This window comes from Emydura macquarii, unplaced genomic scaffold (assembly GCF_026122565.2).
Source record: "Emydura macquarii macquarii isolate MOO-44397 ecotype Brisbane River unplaced genomic scaffold, CSIRO-AGI_Emac_v2 contig_1045, whole genome shotgun sequence".
NCBI classification, from domain to species: Eukaryota; Metazoa; Chordata; order Testudines; family Chelidae; genus Emydura; species Emydura macquarii.
In genome coordinates this window covers 4,215,848-4,238,489 of record NW_027131182.1, presented here as the reverse complement: position 1 = coordinate 4,238,489, position 22,642 = coordinate 4,215,848, and the positions used below count along the sequence as shown (strand labels likewise).

General features: G+C 42.2%; 1 protein-coding gene across 3 annotated transcripts in view; it reads left to right on the top strand.

The window, feature by feature from the left end:
* SMAD7 (SMAD family member 7) overlaps window positions 1–21,162 on the top strand; it is a 39,008-nt gene extending 17,846 nt beyond the window's left edge. For all 3 annotated transcript variants that reach the window (XM_067545390.1, XM_067545389.1, XM_067545391.1), the window contains exon 4: window positions 19,096–21,162. In XM_067545390.1, coding sequence (XP_067401491.1) covers window positions 19,096–19,634 — 539 coding nt within the window. In that variant the 3' untranslated portion in view covers window positions 19,635–21,162. The remainder of the gene's footprint in view (window positions 1–19,095) is intronic.
* The last annotated feature ends 1,480 nt before the right edge of the window (window positions 21,163–22,642 follow it).

Sequence of the window (22,642 nt, the reverse complement as noted above, 5' to 3'; positions counted from 1 at the left end):
CACAAGCAGACCTCCATGTATCAGCTTTCGTTGGTCTAGGGCTACGGGTGTTTTTCCTGAAGTGCTGGGCCAGCTAGAGAGCCATTTTTTGCAGTGTTGTTTTGGGTAGGAGTTTAAATATGTGATGATAACTTTCACCCTGTTAATTAACAGGAAACATTGGGACAAGACAGGAAATTGCATCACTCCTTTATGAGAAAAGAGCCAAGAAAAAAAATAGAAAGAAAAGAAAACATAGTTATTAATGAAAGGCGAGGGGGGGAAAGAAAACAAAAAGAGAACTTTTTCCCCCAGTGATCAGAGAGTTCTCATGGGGCCTGATTTTCAGAGAGAGGCTGTTGGAGTACTCTATTTTATTTTTATTATGTTGAAAAATATTTTAATTAGAGGGTCACCTTTGCTTGAACGTTAAACTCAGCTTCGTTTCTCAATTTACTGAAGAATCTTTTCATGACTTTTCTCAGCTTCCTTCCCCAAACTGCCAGGCTGAGGAAGCTCTTGGCTTGGAAGCTAATTTTGGTTTGGCTGCTCAGCCCTCAAAATTGGTCCCCACCCAGTGTCATTATCTTGGTTTTAACTTGCAAAAAAAAAAAAAAAAAAAAAAAAGCGAGAGAGAGAAAGAGAGAGAGAAACTTTATAAGAATTTGCACAGCCCTTCCTTACCCTTTTAACCTTGCTGCACAAAAAGCATTGCAGCTTCTGCTTCCTAAATGCTGTGTCCTTAGCCTTTGCTGCTTCAAGTCTGCTTTGTTTTGCTTATTTTAAATAACATTAAACCACTAGTTCTTTTTGAAAAGTTCCTTGGGAATTCTCTCTGAGATCTTCCTAGTACATTGACTAAAACAAAAAAAAGGAATGCCTTTTAGAACTGGCTTGGTGGATCTAACCTCAGCTGTTTGTATAAGTGAAGAACCAGTACAAATCAGGCTGCCTTATAAAAAAAAAAAGTGGATCATAAGGGGTTGATGAAACTCTCTCTGTCTTTGATCCTGTAAATCCTTGGATTGTCATCTTCCAGACACAGGTGTGGATGGAGGCAAAGGTAGGGTTGAGTGCTAAGCATAGTCCTTTGAACTGAGTGTTTTTCTCTTCCCCCTGTATGTCTGCTGCCTTAACTTGCAAGTGCTCAAGGTGTTGGGATATGGGTAGAGAATGGGCACCTCTGAGGAGATAATGGTCTTAAAAGCCATAATTCCCCATGCTAATTAGGCTCTTAGGTTTGACTGCAGAAATAGTATGGTTGCCATGCAGCAGTGCTCTGACTAATGCAGAATTGGCTTCCCCGTGCACTCCCTGAACACTTTTTGTCATGCTCTTACACACACACATCCCTTTGCACCTGCGCTATACAGGACCAAGCTGTCCACACATACACACAGCAAGTCAGATGCTGATAGTGACAAACGTAAATTTGTTGGGATGACACATCGCTGAGCGTGAGGCTGCCATTGTCTCTAATTTTACTAACCTTCCTATTTTATATGCATGAGTAGGATTTTCGGCTAGACTGATATCACTTCTCTTGATTATATACGCACAAAACTGTAACCTACCGAGCTCACTGAGTAATCTTATCATTATTCAAATAGAGGCTATTACAGGAGACAGCAAGGAGCTCATTTGTCTGCTTCTTTTTGTTTCATTTTGTTTTCATAACATGATGAGAGCCTCGGTTGTAATTGTCAGTGTGCAGAAGCATTGCTGAGAATTCAAAAGGGTGACTTGTCAAAACACAACATGACGCCAGAGCAGAGTGATGCAGGCAGGTTGAATGCAGGCTAAAGTGGTTTTTCAGGAGAGCTTTGCTGTCTTTTTCATTTAATCTGTTGGCACAATTTTGAAATTCCAACTTCAGTTTAATTTCTCATGTCATCTTCTTTCAATTCAGCTTCTGTGAGGGGGTGTGTGTGTGTGTGGGTGGGTGTGTGTGTGAGAGTGAGAGACAGAGAGAGAGAATATAGTCCTCCATGTATGCAATTACTCCCATCAAACCTCTGTCGAAAGTAGAGTGTTCAACACTGTTCATGAGCTGGGTATATGAGAGATTATTCAGGGTATGTCCTTAGGAGCCTCTGCGTCTTCGTGGTTGGTTCATGAATTGCAGGCCCATGGAAAAGTAATGCTGATCTTTCAGAGGGTTTTTGCTAATATCTATGTAAGAGGGAAGGCATATTTTGTGTTAAATTAATACTTCCAAACTGCTCAAATTGCTGAACATTCAAAATATTATGCGTATGTACATATATGTACATAATAAGCAATTATGGGACTATGAATACTAATCTTTTTGTAAAGATGTTGTTTGTAGAGTGCTGCTGCCAAAGTAGGTTAAAAGAGAGCTAACCTCTAGAAGTGAGCATTATGCCAGCATTCAATGGAGTAAAATAATCCAGAACACTCGGTTCTCATCATGCCTTTTTAAGGCAGACTTCCCATCACCAAGAATCTGCTCAGCACTTACCACCTTTTAAAAGAATGCAAACACACCTGGTGTTACCTATGGTGTCGCAGTTAGATATTCATTAGCTTCTGAAGCAACCTTATTTATGCCTGACAAACCCAGGAGCTGGGAAGGTGGTGAGTGTTCAAAATTCTTCACTTTATAACTGGTAAAGTTGGCTCTGGACTGAATGAATTTAAGTGATGAAACTGATGCCTTTAATTTATAGATACTAAAAATTCCAGAGCATTACCACTGAGAGTGAGAGTCTCCTAGGTTCTTTCTTTCCAAGTTGGATAACATACAAGATAGCATAGGGTTGCCTTTTGAAGATCTGGAGAATATTAACTAAAATCAGAGTCCCCAAAAATAAAAGAACCCCACATAACCAGAGAGATTTTGCCCAGCTGATAGGGGACTATAACTCCTATCTGATACTGTTCTATTGGATCTGAGCTTTTCATTTGTGCAGTACCATGTTGGATAGAGTAAATAAATGCATAAAATCATACTTCAACCAATGATGCAGGAATCAAATAGCAGCAGTTTTGTTTGGAAAACTAGCTGGGAGCTTGAAGTTACATCACTAGGCTTGAACTGATGAATTAATTTTCTTTGTAAACCAGGCTGAGACTTTTTAGTTCATGATAAGGAATAGACTCATACATCTTAATGCAATGCAAAACAGCCTGTAGTTTTTCCATTCTTTGTCACTGCCTTGCAGGGTAAGTATGGAGAATGTATCGTTTAATATCATTGGGTTCTCTTCTAGAACCATTACTCATGCCTCTGTAGTGATTACTCAGGTGAGTAAAGATTATTGGCTTGTGTAATTGTTGCAGAATGGGGCCAAAGCAATGTAGAGTGACACCCATAACTCCTCCATTCTTCTGTAGTGTAGTCTCAGCTCAGGCAGTGCATTCGAGGGGGGAGGAATGGAATGTGTAGTGTGAATGGTGGGGATGTGGAGGAAGGTAGAAATGAAACACCAATAAAACAATGAAGTGCCAGGCAATGTAAATACCCTGGACGATTGTTGGTGTTGAATTGATTCTGTGGAAAGAAGGCAGGGGATTCAATTTAAAGCAGCTCAGCCACTTGTGATAAACTGGAGTGTTGGTCACACGGAAACCCCTCTCCTCTTTTCTTCCTGGCTTTTTGTCATAGACAGCTAATGTTGAGGTGCTTAGGGAAATACAAATTCTGCTCTGGTTTCGCTGCTGGGTGAAGGGAGATGTAAAGGAACTGGGGTTTGAACAAGTTTCTTTTTGGTGTGTGACTTTTGTGTTCATTGTGGACCCCCATCTAAAATACAAACTCCAGTCGGCTCCTGCATTTCTGTGAGGTGCATGGGTAAGCAAGGAGTCAGCATGGTCTGCTAGACTAATGTCCCATCTTTACTCCAGCTACAGCAGAGTCAGGAGACCCAGTTATAGTCCTGGTGCCCTCTGACCTGGGTACAATATGGTTAAAAGTTATAAGCCAGATAGCTCCCAACCGTGTCCTCATAACCAGGCTGAGGTCTTGGAGTGCCTACGGGTTCAGCCCAGTACACACACACAGTTAGGATTTGTCTAAATTGCAATTTTTAATCATGTGGTAACTAGGTTTGGGACAACCATGCTGTAACTATGTGCCCTAACTGGATTAGAAATGGCACTTAAATGGGACTGAGAGTGGGGGAGCTCCTGTGTCCTAAACCAGCCCCTGCCACTGACTCACTGTGTAGCCTAGGGCAAATCACTTGAACCTCATTCTGGCTCAGTTCCTCATCTGTAAAATGGGGGTCCTAGCACTTACCCACTTTGCAGGAATATTGGGAGGCTTAATTAGTTAATGAATGGAATGTGCTATATAATTGCTAAGTAGTATTAATCCAGAGCATAAAGTGGGAAGTGGCGGGGAGGGGAACAAATAAACAGCTTCTTGCTTGTGAACCAAGTCTGAACATTTTGAAATGTCCTTCACTGTTGCTTTTGGCTATTAGCTTTCATTCTTAACGGTGGAGTTACAAGGGTCGCATTTGGAGGGCAGTGGAAGGGATGGGGTGGGCAGGTGAGACCACCAGAACATATTTTGTGGGTTTGAATGCGTGTGCATGTGTGTGTGAGAGAGCTTTCCTGCATGCGCTTTGGAATAGAAGTGATTAGATTATGAAGGCAGACAGAAGTAATGATTAACTTTTTCAGTCTGCATGCTGTCTCCAGTCTGGCGCTTGGTGTTGTTTTTCCCCCTAAGTAGGCCCTGGCCCTGAGTCGACAGGGTATTAGGTTGTAAAGAAAGACAGAAGGAATGAAAGTGAGGGGAGGGGAGTTGTGTGGGGGGGTGCTTTTTCCATCAGATCCAGGAATGGAATTTATTGGCTGGAATGCAGTAAATGTTCAAAATGCCATCCTATCTAAAGAGTTTTCATAATTGTTATGGAAGGGGGGATGGATTGGGGGCATAGGGGGAATGAAAAGAACTTTTGTTCCTAACTGTTATTTTTCACATCTTATATCTGTATAAGAAACATTTCCCTATTCTCTATTAAAATAGTGTTTTAATCAAGGGTGGAGGGGTTTTTTTTTTTTTTTTTTTTTTTTGGTGGGGGGGGGGGTTTTTTTTTTTTTTTTTTTTTTTTTTTTTTGGTAAATGTCTTTTTGGTCTTGTAATCACTTTGGGGGAGAGCTGGAGGTCAGTGTGCTGCAGAGAGTGTTTTTTCATTATTCAAATTTGAGTCAGCAATTGTGTGTGTGTGTGTGTGTGTGTGTGTGTGTGTGTGTGTGTGTGTGTGTATGGAATGCTCTTAGCATTTAGGAAAAAATTGTAATACACGTCTGGGTATTAGATACCAATTTGGAAATACTAGGCTCCTATGCATCGATTTTTATTAAGTCCTTTGCAAGTCTGTTAAAGTGTAACCCACATAGCAACATGTTGTCAATGGAAAGAAGAAAAAGTATAGAGCTACAACTTTCGCTGAGCCCGGGGAGATCAAACTTCCTGCAGAATGAATAGGTGACAGGCCTTCAGCAGTGTGACCTGGATTTTATTGTTAGGCTCTTTCTTGAATTTGATTTGATTTTTATATACTGAAAAAAGGTTTATGGTCTTCATCCTGAAAGTCCTACTCCAGGAAAACCTTCATTCTGGAAGACCTTGGGCATAAGGATTGCTTACCCTGGTTTTACGCCAAGCTACCTCCATTGGCTTGGATGGGGTTATTCCTGAATTACACTGGTATGATTGAGAAGGAAGACCAGATCTATTTGACATCAATGGGAATACGCGTGTGTAGGGAGTATACACAGGGAAATAAACGCTTTGGCAAGATCAGCCGCAGACGTGGTTCTCTTTGCTGAGTGGTAGTAAGTCGCCAGCCCTTTCTGTGCCTGATCCCATACTCTTAAGAGCTCAGGCTCAAATAGGGGTTGGAGATAGGTAGAAACTCCCATGAGATTTTGGAGATGTGGGCTTATCATGCAAATGAGGTGCTAACCTGTGCTTTCCCCTTTTGGGCCATGTTGTTTTTGCTGGGCATTAGTTTTTGCTATGGCAGTGGCATAGCGGAGCTCTCATTAATGCTGGCTCAGGTTCCCTGCGCATCAAAGGAAGCCACTGAAATCTTGCTGATTCTCGTTAAAAGGAGATAGCATCAGGTCAGGTTGTAGGTACATGGCAAACTGAAAAGCCTGGAGCTGGGGCAAGAGGGGCAGGCGTGACGGTTTCAGACTTACACAGCATGGGATGGAATCTGCGGGTAGGAAGATTATTGTTCTGTCACAATAAAATCACCTGTCCACAATGAATTTTGACAGATGTATAGCAAATTGCCTGAAAAGACACCACCCTGGAGCAGTGTAAGTGCAAAAAATGAAGGACATGCAGAGGGGAGAGAGATTGACGTTTGGGGGGGAGACTGAAAGATCTTGGGGGAGAAGCAAGGAACAAGGGAGATGGGGCTGGAGAAGAGAGAACCTTTTTCAAGGATTTTGAGTATACCTTGGAAGTGTTTTGTTATTGCAGTCCAAGATTAAGTGCTGCCACTTACTCAAGATGAGTGATACCTACTGCATGGATTATAGGCGCGCTTTAATGGGATAGCTATATTGTTATATTGTACCAGCAAAGCACTTCTAGTGTGGATGCAGCTTATACCAGCAAAACTGAGCTTTTGCCCAACTTATTCTTGTGCGTCCCTTGCCCATTCCCAAAAGCAGTAACAAGTCACTTTACCAAGATATGGATCAAACAGTTTGGAGCAAGAACACTTCCTGGAAAGTAGGATAGCTGAACCAGTGACACTGGAGAAAAGCGAGCATGTTATTTATACTATTTCTTTGACAGGGCATGAAATAAGAAAATTTGCTGCAGCTAAAATAGTTTTTGCTGCATGGGTTTCTCGTTCAGAGGTAGCAGAATGATATTAATGGGACTTTGATGTGTGCACCAACTCTAGCTTTATTGTTTGTCTGCTCAGTTACACAACAGTATGATATAAATGCAGTGGTTTTCAACCTTTTTTCATTTATGGACCCCTAAACAATTTCAAATAGAGGTGCGGCCCCCTTTGGAAATGTAGACGTAGTCTGCGGGCCCCTAGGAGTTTGCAGACCTCAGATTGAAAACCACTGCTATACAGGACAGCACCAAAGTGAATGGTAGGCGTTTCTTTTCTGTTGTCTGAAATCCTATCAGATATTTTTAAAAGCCTTTTTTAAATGAGTTTTCTCTCTCCCTCGCTCTCACACTCCTCCCCCCACCCCCCATTCTCTCCCAAGCAGAAACAAGCCCTGTGTTTGGTTAAGAAAAACAAATCGGGGGAGGGGGAACTGAGAGTAAGATTCCCACCTTGCTTCCTTCTGGAGTTAAAATAAAACATGTTGGAAAGAAAAAGTTTTCTGTGTTTTGGGGGGTTAGAAAAAGAGAGACAAATAAAGAAAGTTCTTGAAATTAAAACTTCAGCCTAATTATTTTTGACTCTATACTAAACAACAGCAAAGAGGGCCATTTACTGTAAATATTATGAATGGATTTGGCTGACTGCAGGATCCCCACCCTTCCTCTAAGGCTTTTCTCTGAGTTAAGTCAAATTCGGCCTTCAGACAGCACAGTACTCTATAATTTGCATGACTGATGAGGCCCAAAGCCTGGGACAGAGGAAGCCGGAGTCAGCTGGCTCCTCTCTAACCACTGGAGACAGGCAGACAGGCATTTTTGGTGTGTATGTGTTTTTCTTCCAGCTCCAAACACACTCTTACAAGGACTGGTGGCTACTGCCTGCTGGCTTTTAAAGAGAATTTAACTGGGTGTAAAAAAGTGCTTCTCTTCTTGGGTAATTTTTAGCCCTAGTAATTGATTAATCATCTTAATTAGACAGTAGCAATGACTACTTGTACATTTATGAATCAAATTTTTTGTTGGGTGGAGTCAGTGAATCTTGCAGATTTCACAATATCAGTTCAGATCTTTCTCCCCCGCCTCCCCCCCACCTTCTCTCCCCTCTCTTTAATTTGTACATTTGAAAAGTAGATTAAAAAGCTAGCATTGAGAATGTAGGGCAGTGCTTAACCCATAGTGTGTGTGTGTGTGTTATCCTACATTTTTCAGGCTTTAATTTCCTGTGTTGAAGGCACACTTCTGGGGCCCAGTTCTGCTGTTGAAGTTGGTGGCATTGGTTTCAAAGAGAGCTGGCCCATGTGGTGACACTGCTACAGTTCAGGATGTCTCACTGTTTCCAGTCTGAGTGACTGCTATCTGGGGCTTTTAGCTAGAACTATGAGGAAGTCATTGACATCAGCCCGTAGAGTTTCACAAGAGCCAAAGTTTCCTGTGGATTCAGTGTCCACTCAACCTCATGCTTGAATTAACCCATTGAGTTTTTGAGTTTGAATTAAAGCCAAGAACTCAAAGAGGGAAACGCAGCCCAAACCTCCGTGTTTCACTATGTTTGAGGGTGAAACACTGGGGGACATCACAGAATTTCAGATACCTTCCACCTGGCATCATATCTTAAAAGGCTCTGAATGAAACTTGGTTGAGATTTCACCATAAGGTTTGCCAACCTTGGTGACCATTAGAGCAAACTTTGGCAAGTGTCAGGATTGCAACGAACTCCTAAACCAGGCAGATTCCACTTAGTTTTGTTGTGGAAGTTTTGCACAGACCTGGTAATAATTAACAAGGGCATGAACTAGGATTGCAGCTCTGAACTGGAAGTTCCTCTCCAGATCGGCACTTGGTGCCTGACCCCTTACCGCGTAATGGCTTGACCCAACACCCTAATCTGAACATGCTCATTAAACGTTAAAAATCCAGAGCTGGATCTAGACTTAACAGCTTGGACCGGTCTCTAAAAACAAACTGTCATAAAAGCTTCACATACTGAGGGCAAAATCCTATAGCCTTCCTTAGGCAAAACTCCAACTGAAATATTTCCATTTTATTTTCACTGAAAATTGTATTGCACGAAAGGCAGCAGAGATATATTTGTTTGGTCAGATGTGCAATTTGTTAAATAAAAAAAAAATTCCTAAGGCTCTTTATCTTGCAGAGTTACTGTAGATGCTGAGTAATGAGAGTTGCCTAATTAGACGTAGACACAAATTTACGGATTAAAGGACTCCATAAGTACCCATTGACACGATAGACTGTAATGGCTCCTAAAGAGATGTTATGGTCTAGCGTGTAAATAATCCAGAGATTAAGGGCTCCCTAAGTATGTGTTGACATGACAGACTGTAGCAGCTCCTTTAGAATCTATTGTTTTGGTGAGTCTGTACAATCACAATGGAAGAACTTTAGTGATTCAATTTCTGTGATGCTGCCCTATGTGGTGCTGGTGATTACTTCAGTTTGGGAGCGGTATGTAGGTATCAAGATTGGGTTTTGTTTATATATTTTTCTCTGAAAGCAACAACAGCAACAGGAGTTTAATGTGCAATTTCTACTAAATTAGCATTTCAGAAATGCCCAGTTACCATCAAGGGCAAGGAAATGAGTTACAGCTGTCACCCTGCCCTTATGTATAATGGGGATGTACAAAGGATGGGCAAGGAAGCCTGTGAGAGCAACTCTGTGCTTGGATGTGTGGGTAGAGCCTCCCCTAATGTCATTGGGGGGCACCAATGCACCATGCGAAGGGCAGAATTTGTCCCTAAATTTGGATTGTCTTTGATTTTGCCATTGCTATACAAATCAGGTGATTAACGGCAACACTGTTAACTTAAAAATCATTTATATGGGAACATTTCGTGCCTCCGATTTTTACAAATAGGCCCCTCCCCCCAAATTACTGGAAAGATCAGAAAGGAACAAAAATACCCTCTTTTTTTACACAAGTTAACTTGGTACCTTTGCCAGCACAGTGCGTACAGACAATTTCACTGTTTAATTCATGGTTATTTGCAGCTGTGTGTTACATCGCTGCCATGCACTTCTCTCAGAGCACACATGCATGCTCTTCCCCGATTGTGCGAAAGGATGTTTACCAGTAAGAGCAGCAGCAAAATTGAGACTGAGGAGGCAGCAGACAGGGGAAGTGCACAGATAGGCGAGAAGGAGGGGTGGGGGTGGGAGACTGAACATGTTTGCTGAGGTTGCTTATTGGCCTGGCTGAAAGACCCTTTAAAATGTCGGGAGAGCAGAAAAACCCTTATGATCATTTAAAAACCAAACAGTCAGGCTGTACTATATAAAGATTTCTCTGTGAGGAAGTGGGATAATTTACAATGGGTTGATTACAGTGAATTCAAGTGACCCTCCCTTTTACATGACTGCAACATAGAATGTGTTTGGATGTAAATGTGTGTATGTGAAAGCTGAATGCATGTGCATGAGAACATGGAGTAATTTCAGTAAGGTTGACATCACACTGGGTGGGGAGAAACCTGTTGGGAACTCATCCTTTTTATTCTTCCCTTCGTGGCTGTATGTTGAGCTGGTCCATCTTTCTTGCTACAAAAAGCTGTCCATGGCTCTGTAGAGTTCATGAATGCTACTCCAGGATCAGCCAAAAGGGATTACCTGAAAATGACAAGATGCTTCCAACCTGGAGAGGAGCAGACTGAGCTTGATCTCAATCTTGGACCCCCTGGGCAGGCAACACATTGTGCTTACACTAGTCCAGCCAATTTTTTTTTTAAAACATCATATTAGCGCTCCGTGTGCTGGAGGAAGAAAGACAGATAGGAGAGGGATCATTGTTTAATATAGCCATTCTCTCCATTTTCCATACCTGTCAACTCATGTTAGAACAGAAAGTTTTGGGTGCTGACATCCATATAGCCAGAAAGGGAAGTTGACCACAACCCCCTGAAATTTGTTTGTGGATCGCAGGTTAAAGACCTCTCTGATGTAGTGTTTATAAGTGCGGACAGGGAGTCAGGACTCCTGGGTTCTAGGACCATCTTTGCCACTGATTTAAAATCTGTAGCAGGTAAATTAGCTTTTCTGTGCTGTAAATACTGAGTTAGTAGTAGCATCAGTGTGTGTGTGTGATGTCCAGTAAACTCCGTACCAGTCATTCTCTCATAGGGGCACTGGGAAACTAGGAGCTCTTCCTCATTGACTTTTTATTTATCATTTCAGGGTACATTGTTCAATAATGGATATTAAAATTGGCACATTTCATATAAAATCCAACCACAGTATCATGGAGAGGGAAAGAAATAAAAGCTCCTGGAGCCTTGACAATCTAGAACGGTCTCAAGGAAAACTTTAGGATCACATTTAGATTGTTAAAAAACTAAGACATCTAAATATCGTTAAAAATAGCTCTACCACTGGAAATATAATAAAGAAATTTAATGCAAACAGCACAGAGAAAAGATCCAACTAAGGTTATTTTAAAACTGGATCACAAACAAATTCATACTGCTAATTTCAGGCAAGAGGTATTATTACAAAAATCCTATAGTTTTTAAATAAATTCAGACAATCAAATAGAGAGAGCAGTGAGCTGAAATCACTTGTCCTCTGTGCAAGACACTATTTTCTATAGAAGTTAATTGACTAGCAAAAAAAGTAAGTTTTGTCAAAATAATAATTAAAAGAATACGTGTGTGGTCCGCCCGCCGCGCCCCCTCCCCATTCCCCCCCCCCCCCCCCCCCCGTCTTTGTGAACTTTTCATGGAAACAAAGATAAGGCTTAAAATCTAAAGATAGACTTTCCACTCATAGAGAGCATACATCTCCTTTTTCAATCCGGTGTGTGAGGAAATATATCACCTTGTGTCCAGACAAAGAGAGGTTACCTCTGTGTTTCCCTGCAAACAAAATCTATTAAGAAAAATAAACTATTGGTTTGTTTGCATTGCCTAGAGCGTCCAGCAGTGTAGCACTGCGCACTACAAGTTCTCATTCCTGAAATGAAGAGCTTAAAGTCTAATCAGACAAATCAAACACAGGTGGAGGAAAGGAAATAGCATTCTCCACATTTTATGTATGGACACAGAGGCACAGAAAGAATAAATGACTTGCCCAAGGCACACAGGAAGTCTGTGTCAGAGCTGGGAATTGAACTTAAATTTTCTGAATTCAACCACACGATATCCTTTTTCTTTGGGTGTGTCTGCATAGCCGGATGCAGCCCAGAGCAGCAAACCCCTGAGTCTGGGTCAACAGACGGGCTTGCAGGGCTCATACTACTGCACTTAAAAGAGTTGCCGTAGGCAGTGCTTTTCAGTTGCGGCTCAGGCTGGAGCTTGGGCTCTGAAGTCTAGGACTGGGGCTGGGGTGGGCTTCAGACCCTGAGCTCTAGCCTGAGCCCCAGCGTCTACACTGCTATTTTTAGCTCTGTAGCTTGAGCCCGAGTCTGTTGACCTGGGCTCAGAGGTCACAGCCACAGTCTGTAGATATACCCTCTGTGGCAAATGGACCGGCCCTGGCTGAGAGAACAGACGCAATTTCCTTATTAGTGTACAACAAGATTTAGCTTTATGTGGGAGGGATTAAAATCTCCAGAAATGTTATTAAAAAAAACAAACTAGGACAGGCTGGTCATATTTTTGTTCAAAACCTTTTATTTGATGACCAATGGCTTTTTCAGCAAAATGAAAATTTCCATGCAAATTGTCTGATTTCAAGAAAAAACTTAAATTTTCAGCTTTTCATAAAAAACAAAACCCAAACATTTTGGTTTTCCAGCCTAAATTTTTTGGTTATTGAAAACTGAAACATTATGGTCTTTCCATTTTTCAGCAAAACCCCAAAAACTTTGGGGGGGGGGGGGGGGGGGAAATGTATATGAAACCTCTTTGTTTTCCTCAGTCTTTCAGGGGGGAAAAACCCTCCAGATTTCCCCATCAGCTCTAAAAATTAGCAGTAACATTTTATGTAAGTCCTCTCCTCTAGAATGCTGGGAAAAAACAACCCAAGCATGTTATTGATCTTAGAAGATGTTCTAGTGCAGCAGTTCCCAAACTACAAGTTGGAGTCATGCCATCAGTAGATGAGGTCACCGCGATCCCGTATATCTGTAGGCCCCACTTGCACATACAGAGTGTGGGAGATTATGCAGTGCAGAGGACACGCATTCTGTAGAGGTAAATGATGTCCTCCGTGCCGCGTGACCTCGCATGTATGATGTGTGTGAAGTCACGCTGTGCGGAGGATGCCATTTTTCATTGGCATCCTCCCTGCTCTCTGAGATTGATGGAAGCAGTAAATCAGAAGATAGGGTTATGCAGGCGAAAAATGTGGGAAATGCTGTTCTAGCATTTCATTCTTTCTGTGAAGGTTGGGCATTGTCTTGATTTAAGACTCCCACCTGCATTTTCATACCAACCTCCTTGGTTTCAACAGCTTTTAATTTCTCTTGATTGTCATTCCTCGTTTGCTTTTCAGATCTTTTGCGTTTCCTCTTTAGATCTAATATCTTTATGGAAAGTGAGTTGAATTCCTCCCCCACCAGCAGAGTCCCAATTGAATTTATAAACCTTGTGTACCCTAAGGCCTAATCCCACAAAGATATTTAGGCGCCTAATTTATGGAAAAATCACAAAAATCACAAAATCAGCGGCCACTGTTGAAGAATGCGGCCCTAATTTTTCTGTGCCTGGGTTTCCCCATCTGTAAAAATGGGAAGTGCTTGGGGAGGATGAAAGCTGCTATATAAAATGCTAGAAAAGCATATCAAATGATTAATATAAATAAAGGTAGGCAGTAAACACCTCAGGACAGAGACTATGTTTTTTACTTTATTTGCATAACACCCAGAACAATGAAGTCCTTGATCCTGATTGGGCCCCTGGGCACAGGTGAGATCATAGTAATCAATGACAGCAAAAAATTGAAGGTGCTTAATAACAAAAGAGCTATGTTGTTCACATTATTCTTTATTGCTGTTTGTTGGATTATGGTAGCATCCACAATGTGCTGGGAATTCTCCTGACATTCACGAAGAGACGGTCCTTGCTCTGAGGAATTCGCAGTCTGGAGCTTTTAACTCTGGACCCAAAGCATATCTCAGCCATTGACATATTGCACCACTCAGATGGCAATCAGCTGATGCACAGAGCACACTGATGGGTGGGGAAGCTTAGGGGGAGGATCCCGAGGGGATACACTGCTCTTGGGAAGACCTCCCCACTAGGTATTTATTCTCCATGATTGTGGAGCTGGTGCGTCTGAGACTTAGATGAGATCCTTCCATGTAAACCCGATTGGCTAAGGAAGGAAGGTTTTCTTAAGATGAGTGAATTGGTTCCGTCGTGTAACATTATTTGCCTGGTGTGTATTAGCTGGGCCTGAGTTGCAAGGCCTGGTTCTAGATCCTATCATCCTCACAGGTGGTGGGGAAAGGGGAGTGTTTGGATTCCAGGGCGTTGGTTTGGCCCATCATAGAGCTGGGGCCAGAGTTTCAAAAGAACTCTGCTCCCAGCATACTGAACTTTCTTGTAAAAACTGTCCGCTTATTTTGATGCTTCAGTGGGAGCTGAGATGGAGATTCAGATCTAAGGTTTTGTCAGGGCCATCTGTAGTGAGGCCAACATGGTTTAGCCGATGGAACTCTGGACTGTGGGTCACAGTAGACTTGTATTCTACTTATGTATGGCCTTGGGCAAATCTGTGCCTCAATTTCCCCATCTGTAATAATGGAGATAATTATACTTCCACATCTTTGAGATCCTTGGCTGATAGCCACAGTGCAAATAATAAGTGAAGCTTTCTGTGAAAAACCTTTGGTGAGCTTCTCCACGTCATCTGCCCTTTTTTTCTCTCCCTTTCACAATCATCTCGGCCACACCATGCAAATGACATAGCTAGGTTTGTAACAAGAAACACCACCTTTTAGCAGCAGTCCCAAGACAGTGTGGGGAAGGGATGAAAAATCAACCCACAGGGACGTACACAGTAATTCTGAAAATGCATCTTTGTTGATTTGGTAACTTGCTCAGCAGCAAGGACTCATCCTGTTTATATGAGCACTACCTATATATTCTTCTGGCTTCAGGCGTAGACATCCAGTCAACAGTGTAGTGCCTCAAACGGAAGACACTCTGACATGTTTATACTGCGTTTTGGCACTAACTCGTTAAAAAAAATTCCTGATTACCGAAAGCTTGTCCTTGAGGTCTGGTCACCCCATGTCATTGAAAAACCTAGTGGGATTCATTCACGAACTTCCAGTCTACCATAAAGGTCTGTTCATTCATAGCAGGGCAGCTCTTTTTTTATGCGCTGGCAATTAAATAACTCTTTGTAAGTGGCAATGAGCTACTTGTTAAGTGGTCTTCACTAATGCAAGTGCAAACATGAGGTGAAATAGCCTTTTTTCCCCCTCCTCCTGAAAGGGATGCTTTTATGTTAAAGAAAATAAAAACTTAAAGGAATTTCAGTGAGATTCAGCATGTTCACTGCTTGTTCCTCTAAAATCACCTTTCCTGGAGTAAAATAAAAATGGTGAGCTCCAGGCATCTGATAAGTTTGGTTTTTTGTTTTTTTTTTGGTTTTTTTTTAAACAACATACGGCTTTTCTTTCCTGGCCCTTTAAACAAAAAGCTAGTTAAAGTATCTTTTTAAAAAATTGTACACATGCATACAAATAAATAATAATTAAAGAAAAACCCCTGTGCTCTGAAGTGTGGCTAAACTGGATTCTCATCTGTAAATCCAGAGTGAAATCCATGGGACCTAATTCTGATCTAACAGGGCTTTACAACAGAATCAGTTTCAGCAATCAAAATCTGGCCGTCAGCCAAGTTACTTCCAGATTTGCCTCGGTGTAACTTGGATCAGAACCTGGCCCGGCATTGTTTTAACGATGAACTAGTCTTTGATTAACCTAATCTACTGTTTTTACTCAGGCAAATGCTGGCGGCCTGGGTAGGGATGATAGGATGTGGCCCTTGTGTCATAAAAAGATGAGCAGGATCTAGGGAGTCTGTGGAAAGAGAACACTACATTCTGTCTGTGTGATGAGAGTTAGCTTGAAGGGCCATGCAGAGGGGGAGACTCACACACTCACACACACACAGCCTGCAATTTATCTGGGCTAGGCAATTAACATAATCTGAAAACGTCTTTCACTGACGTCTGTCTGCAAATTGCTGGGTGGACTGGCGGGCTGTGAAGATGAAAGGGGGGAGTATGCAGTCTGAGGGATTTTCTTTCACGCAAGAAGGTGTAAGAGCTTTCTACCCAGATCCGTTTCCTGGTTTGTTATTTTTTTACTCCTCCCGCTCAATTTCCCCTTCACCCCCTTCCCCCTTTCATTTTTCCTTCATGGAGGCGAAAATGCTTTTCCTGTCTTCACACCGGGCTGTAGTGAGTTTCACAGCCTCATTGCCCCTTGCCCCCTCCACACTGAGGTAGTTGCAGAAGGTTAGGGTAAAGGTAATTTGATACCAGGCTCAGCTCTTCCCAACCCCCCTACGACCTCCCCTCCGCTTCTCTCACTCAGCTTTTTCCCCTCTGCTTGCTGCTTATTTGGTGCCAGGTTTCAGTGGGAGAGAGTTCTATGAAACAAAGTATTGTGAGGCACCAAAGGGGGGAGGTTGAACGACAAATCGGGGCACACCTAAAAGCAGGCAGAATGAAGCCTGCAGACTTGCAAGGTTGTTACATAGCCCCAGAGCACATTGCACCAACCGGTTCAGTCCCCCCCTTCCCCCCCACAGTCATGTTTTTAGTGGGTAGATTGACAATAACTTATCTTTCCAATTTCCAAACGTGTGCAGCTGGGCCCGTTTTTAGTAGCTGCTTCCAGCAACTGGAGAAATATTTTCCTCGCTGTGACATAGAAAGGAGGAAATTAGAAGTGTGTGGCTGGATTTTTTTTTTGTTTTTTAAGAGCACAGTACTGTACTCTGAACAGAATCCAAAGACTAAAAAATGCCTGGGTTGGGGAAACAGGCTTATTAATAGTCAGTAAAAAGCAGAGAAAATACCGCAGATAGACTAGCTGATTTAACCACTGTACCCTACTGCTGTCATTCTTTCTTTAGGAGTTTGTCGTGCTATATTAAGGTGCTGTGTATGTTTGTTGAGAAGAACTATCCGGCGTTGATCACTAGCAGTGGAATGGATTTAAGGAATGTTGTAGTTTCGAGATCTTTACCTGCTCATTTGTGTGTGTGTGTGTAGATTTATTTTGGGAAAGTAATATTACTTTCAGTCCTAAATTTGCTTGTTGTTGTTCTTTAAATAAAATTATAGAGATTAAAAGTTCCCAGGTCTTAACATGTCCGTAAAAGCTGGAAGGAGCACAGAGCTGATGAACTATGCTATATAGCTAGTGCTGTTATGAAAGTCATGATTTCAGATACCCCCTATTTCCCATTCCTTTTCTCTCAACCCCTCATCTCATCTCCACCCCAGTAGCAGCAACTGTGTTTTAGCTGCTAGCAGGAGGTTGATAGAGTTGAAAGAGGAGGGAAGGGCTAAAAGAACGGCCGTTTTTTCTTTTTCGTTTTTGTTAACAAATGCAAGACTTCCGGTCTCCACCCTGCCACCACAAACCACAGTCTAACTGCAGTTCGGTCAGATTTATAGTTCATCTGACGTCTGAATCTTAGCATTTATTACCAGGGCTCCAGCTATAGGCGTAAATAGGCTTTGTAAATTATAGCAGATGATCTGTTGTACCCTCCATTCCTATTAAACAATGTTTAACTCTCCTTTTATGGCTCTCCTTTTGGGGGAAAAAATTATATATGAACAAAGCTTGTCTCGGCTTAAAGCCTTTGGAAGCAAAGTGATCTATGGAGTGTGTTAGACTGTGGGTATCTTAACCCTCATCCTGGCTTACCCACACTTCACATAGAAAAAAATCTCTGCGGCTGATTAGCAGCTCCAGTATTATGTTATCCACATTGATTTACTGTTGGTTAAATTGATTAGCTGCAACTAGGGTTTGAGGGTGGGGAGGAAATCAATTACGATAGGTACTGTGCTCAGCAGTTTTCATCTTCCAGAGCTTTTCAATGGGTACATCTTCACTGCGGAGTTAACTCAGGTGATAGGCAGTGGGATCTGAAGCTGTGGGAAGGCATTGGAGGGGTTTCAGCACTTGAGTGGTTTATCCTGCATCCTCACTACAAAGTGGGCGAGTTACCAGCCAAAGTGAAAGCCTTACTCGGGTATTAGCCTATAACCCTGGATGAGCCAGCTAGCCTGGATGTAAAGCACCATTGCACTTGGGTGAGAGATTTTTGTGAGTGTAGATGGGGGTAGGGGTAGGGGCAGCACCCTAATAAGAGTCTGGGTTAGCTGCAGTGAATACAGACCCATAGACAGCAGGTAATTACTCTCCTACTGCACCCCTGCAAGGTGGAATGTTCATATTCTCGTTTTAGAGCTGAGGAAACCGAGGCAGAAAAGACCAACTCTTAGCAAGGCTGCAGAGGACATGGGTATTGGAGCATAGATTAGAACAGCAGAAATAATTGACTCCCACACCTGTACTCAAGCCACTAAGCCATGCCTCTCTCTCCATGGGCTTGTCTACACACAGAAGTTGTGCCACTTTAAACTATGTCAGCGCAGTTGAAGAGATACAGCCCACTCACGTAGCTACAGTAACACTGATATAAAGGCGCTTATTCTGATAGTTAATTCCTGTTTAGGAAGTGGAATGAGCTACAACAGTGTAAGGAACTTTTATAGTGGTAGAACTGTGTCCAATTTGTACTATTACAACTGTTGCAGTAAAAAAGTTACACCTGTACCCAAAATAGTCATGTTGGTACAAAATCTCTCTTAATCTCTCTTTATGCTCAATAGGCCAGTTTTTCATTTGCACAAAGTTGCCTAAATACCTTTGAAAATCTGTCCCAAAGAGACTGAGAGTAGGGCTGGGAGTCCGGGTCTGTTCCTGCCTTTCCCACAAGCACTGTGTGAGTTAGGCAAAATCATTTCAGATAAAAAGTGCCTAAGTGACTTAGGAGCCTAAGGGTCCTATGGCATAGGCTCCTAGGCCAAATCCTCAAAGGTACATAGGTGCCTAACTTCCCTGGTGCCAAAATACCGCTGAGAATCTGGGCCTACGTCACTTTTGAAAATGAGACTTAGGCTTTGAATTTGGCCAGGGATAATGATGATGATCACTCGTCTTTGAAAAGGGTTGTGAGCGCTATGGGGAGATGGTGATCTGTAAGTGCTCAGTATTTATAAGGTTACATTATTTATCTCTGTTGTAATAAATCTCTCTCTTTTTTGCCCCCTCTCTGTAGATTCCCAAGTTCTTCAGGGGCCGGGGGATCGGTCACACTGGTGCGTGGTGGCATACTGGGAAGAGAAAACGCGTGTGGGTCGGCTGTATTCTGTCCAAGAGCCCTCCCTGGATATCTTCTATGATCTACCTCAGGGGAACGGCTTCTGTCTCGGACAGCTCAATTCAGACAACAAAAGCCAGCTGGTGCAGAAAGTCCGCAGCAAAATTGGCTATGGCATCCAGCTAACTAAGGAAGTGGACGGCGTGTGGGTATACAACCGCAGTAGTTACCCTATCTTTATCAAGTCGGCCACACTGGACAACCCTGACTCCAGGACGTTGCTGGTTCACAAAGTATTCCCAGGATTTTCCATCAAGGCTTTTGACTATGAGAAGGCATACAGCTTACAGAGGCCTAATGACCACGAGTTCATGCAGCAGCCATGGACCGGTTTTACTGTTCAGATCAGCTTTGTGAAAGGCTGGGGCCAGTGCTACACAAGACAGTTTATTAGCAGTTGCCCATGCTGGCTAGAGGTTATTTTTAATAACCGATGACTTGAGACAGAGTGGACTCATGACGTTATAACTACTTTGCTGCTAATATTTCCTTCTGAGTGCTTGCTTTTCATGCAAACGTTTTTTGTTTGTTTGTTTGTTTTTTGTGTTTTTCCCCCCTCCCGTTTTGAGAAATAGCTTATGGAAAGATTTTTTGCTTTGGTATTTTGATAAATATTTTTTTAAAGTGTGAATGACCAATAACTCAGAAGGGGGAGGAGAAGATGTGGAAAGAGATTACATAAAATAATCATTTAATTAATGCCTCTGAAATTATTATTCTAAAGGATTGGTGGAATTCAAAGTCATGTGATGTTTGTTACAGCTCCCTCTCTTGGATAAAAAGTGTTTATACATATATTTTTGACACACCAGAGGTCTTCTGCTGCCAGATGTCATGTCCCCCTTGTCATGAGGAGTGCATGAGCACACATGCAAGCACACATAGGGCCATCTTGCTGCAGCTTCTGCCTAGAAAGGTGGGACATTCCCGCTGCTACTCGTCGAAGGGTGACACCTTCACTCCTGTGAAGTTAAGCCAAGACCCCCCCGTGGCAACCACCCTGCATTCTCCCTGACACAGGACAAAGTATGTGCCCATGCACCCAGATGGCATCAGGAGCCAAGTTGGCAAAGTGAAACCTTATCATTCAATTCCTTACTCTTTTTTTTTTTTTTTTTTTTTTAAATCATCTTTCTTGTATGCTTGTTGTTTTATTTAAAAATCACGTCTTGTCACTGTTAAGCTGACAGTCCATGGTAGGAGCATGGGTTCTGGAAGACACATGACCAGACTTTCAGTGCTTTTATTGGGTTTTTTGATACTTTTTGAGGGAAAAACTATGCATGGCCCATGCTTTTCAGTTTGAGCTGAGATGGAAACTTGGTTAGAAAACAGAAGCCTAAAAAAGAAAACAAACAAACAAAAAAAAAAATGGGGGGAAAATGTATTCATGATCTTTGGTCCATCATAACCTGCCTTGATCAGGTTAGAGCGGTACCAGTTGTATCCAGAAATGCAGTCACTCTTTCATTTCTTCTTGAATTCATACACTAGTATGATACTTTTACACTGTTCTTAGCTCAATGAGCATGTTTAGACCTTAACATAAGCTATTTTTCTAAATATAAAGGTTTAAATGAACAAGAGAAGCATTCTCATTGGAACTTTAGCATTGTAGTGCTTTGGAAATAAAACAAAAGAAAATGGAAAAAAAAAAGGACTCCTTAAAAATAAAACCTTGAGATTTATTAAAGAAAAAAATGTATTTTATGTTATATATAAATATATTATTACTTGTAAATATAAAGACGTTTTATAAGCATCATTATTTATGTATTGTGCAATGTGTATAAACGAGAAAAATAAGAAAGATGCACTTTGCTTTAATATAAATGCAAATAACAAATGCCAAATTAAAAAAAAAAACACGAGATTGGTGTTTTTTTCTATGGGTGTTATCATCCAGATGAATGTTTTTTCTAAAGGAGTTTATGTTCCATTAAAAAATAAAAAATGTACACTTGAGCTGACATTGTGCAGAGTGACTCTTTGACGGGTGGGGGTGGGGTAGATGGAAATAAAAGAAAAAGCCTGGATCTGGGCCTAAGTACCCAACTAGCAGACACTGGTATTTAACTCACAGGGGCGACTATAACGACATGGGCACTGCTCAACTCAGGTTTTGGAGGGAGAGTCAGCAGTTGGTTGGGAGTCAGGAGATGTTACACCAATTAGACTCATAAGGTCAGAAGGGCCCATTATAATCATCTGGTCTGACCTCCTGCAGAACAGGCCACAGAACTTCACCCACCCACATCCTGTAATAGATCCCTAACCAAAGACTGTTTTTGAAGTCCTGAAATAAAGACTTCACTATACAGAGAATCCACCAGCAAGTGACCCATGCTGCAGAGGAAGAACCCCAATCTGCCCTGGCGGAACATTCCTTCCCAACCCCAAATATGGCGATCAGTTCAACCCTGAGCATGTGGGCAGGACTCACCAGCCAGACACCCAGAAAGAATTCTCTGTAATAACTCAGAACCCACCCCATCAAATGTTCCCATGACAAGCCATTGGGCATATTTAGCTCTACTAGTCAAAGATCAATCAATTGCCAAATTAGGCTGTCCCATCATACCATCCCCTCCATAAACTTAAACCACCTAGGTTTCTTGTCCCCACTGCTCCCCTTGGACGGCTGTTCCAGAACTCCACTCTCCGATGGTTAGGAACCTTCGTCTAAAACGTCCTGATGGCCAGTTTATATCCATTTGTTCTAGTGTTCACACTGGTGCTGAACGTAAATAACTCCTCTCCCTCCCTGCTATTTATCCCTCTGATGTATTTATAGGGAGCAATCATATCTCCCCTCAACCTTCTTTTGGTTAGGCTGAACAAGCCAAGGTCTTTGATTCTTCTGTTATAAGGCAGATTTTTCATTCTTTGGATCAGCCTAGTAGCCCTTCTCTGCACCTGTTCAAGTTTGCATTCATTTCTCTTGAACAGGAGATCAGAACTGCACACAGTATTCCAGATGTGGTCTCACCAGCCCCTTGTATAACGGTACACTTCCCTCTCTCTACTGGAAACACCTTGCCTGATGCAGCCGAGGACTGCATTAGCTTTTTTCACGGCCACATCACATTGGTGGCTCATAGTCATCCTGTGATGAACCAATACACAGATGTCCGTCTCTTCCTCTGTCACGTCCAACTGATGTGTCCCCAGTTTATAGCAAAAATTCTTGGTGTTAGTCCCTAAGTGCATGACCTTGCACTTTCCACTATTAAATTTCATCCTATTTCTATTACTCCAGTTTACAAGGTCATCCAGATCTTGTATGGTGTGTGTGTTCCTGACTCATCTGAAAGCACCATGTGTGATTTCAGACACGTCCCTTCAGCTGACTTCTTTGGTGTTGCCAGCAACATGCTGGATTATTTCCAACACAGGCTTCATCTGCTGTTGGGTATTGCCACTACCCCACTCTGTTTCCCAGTGG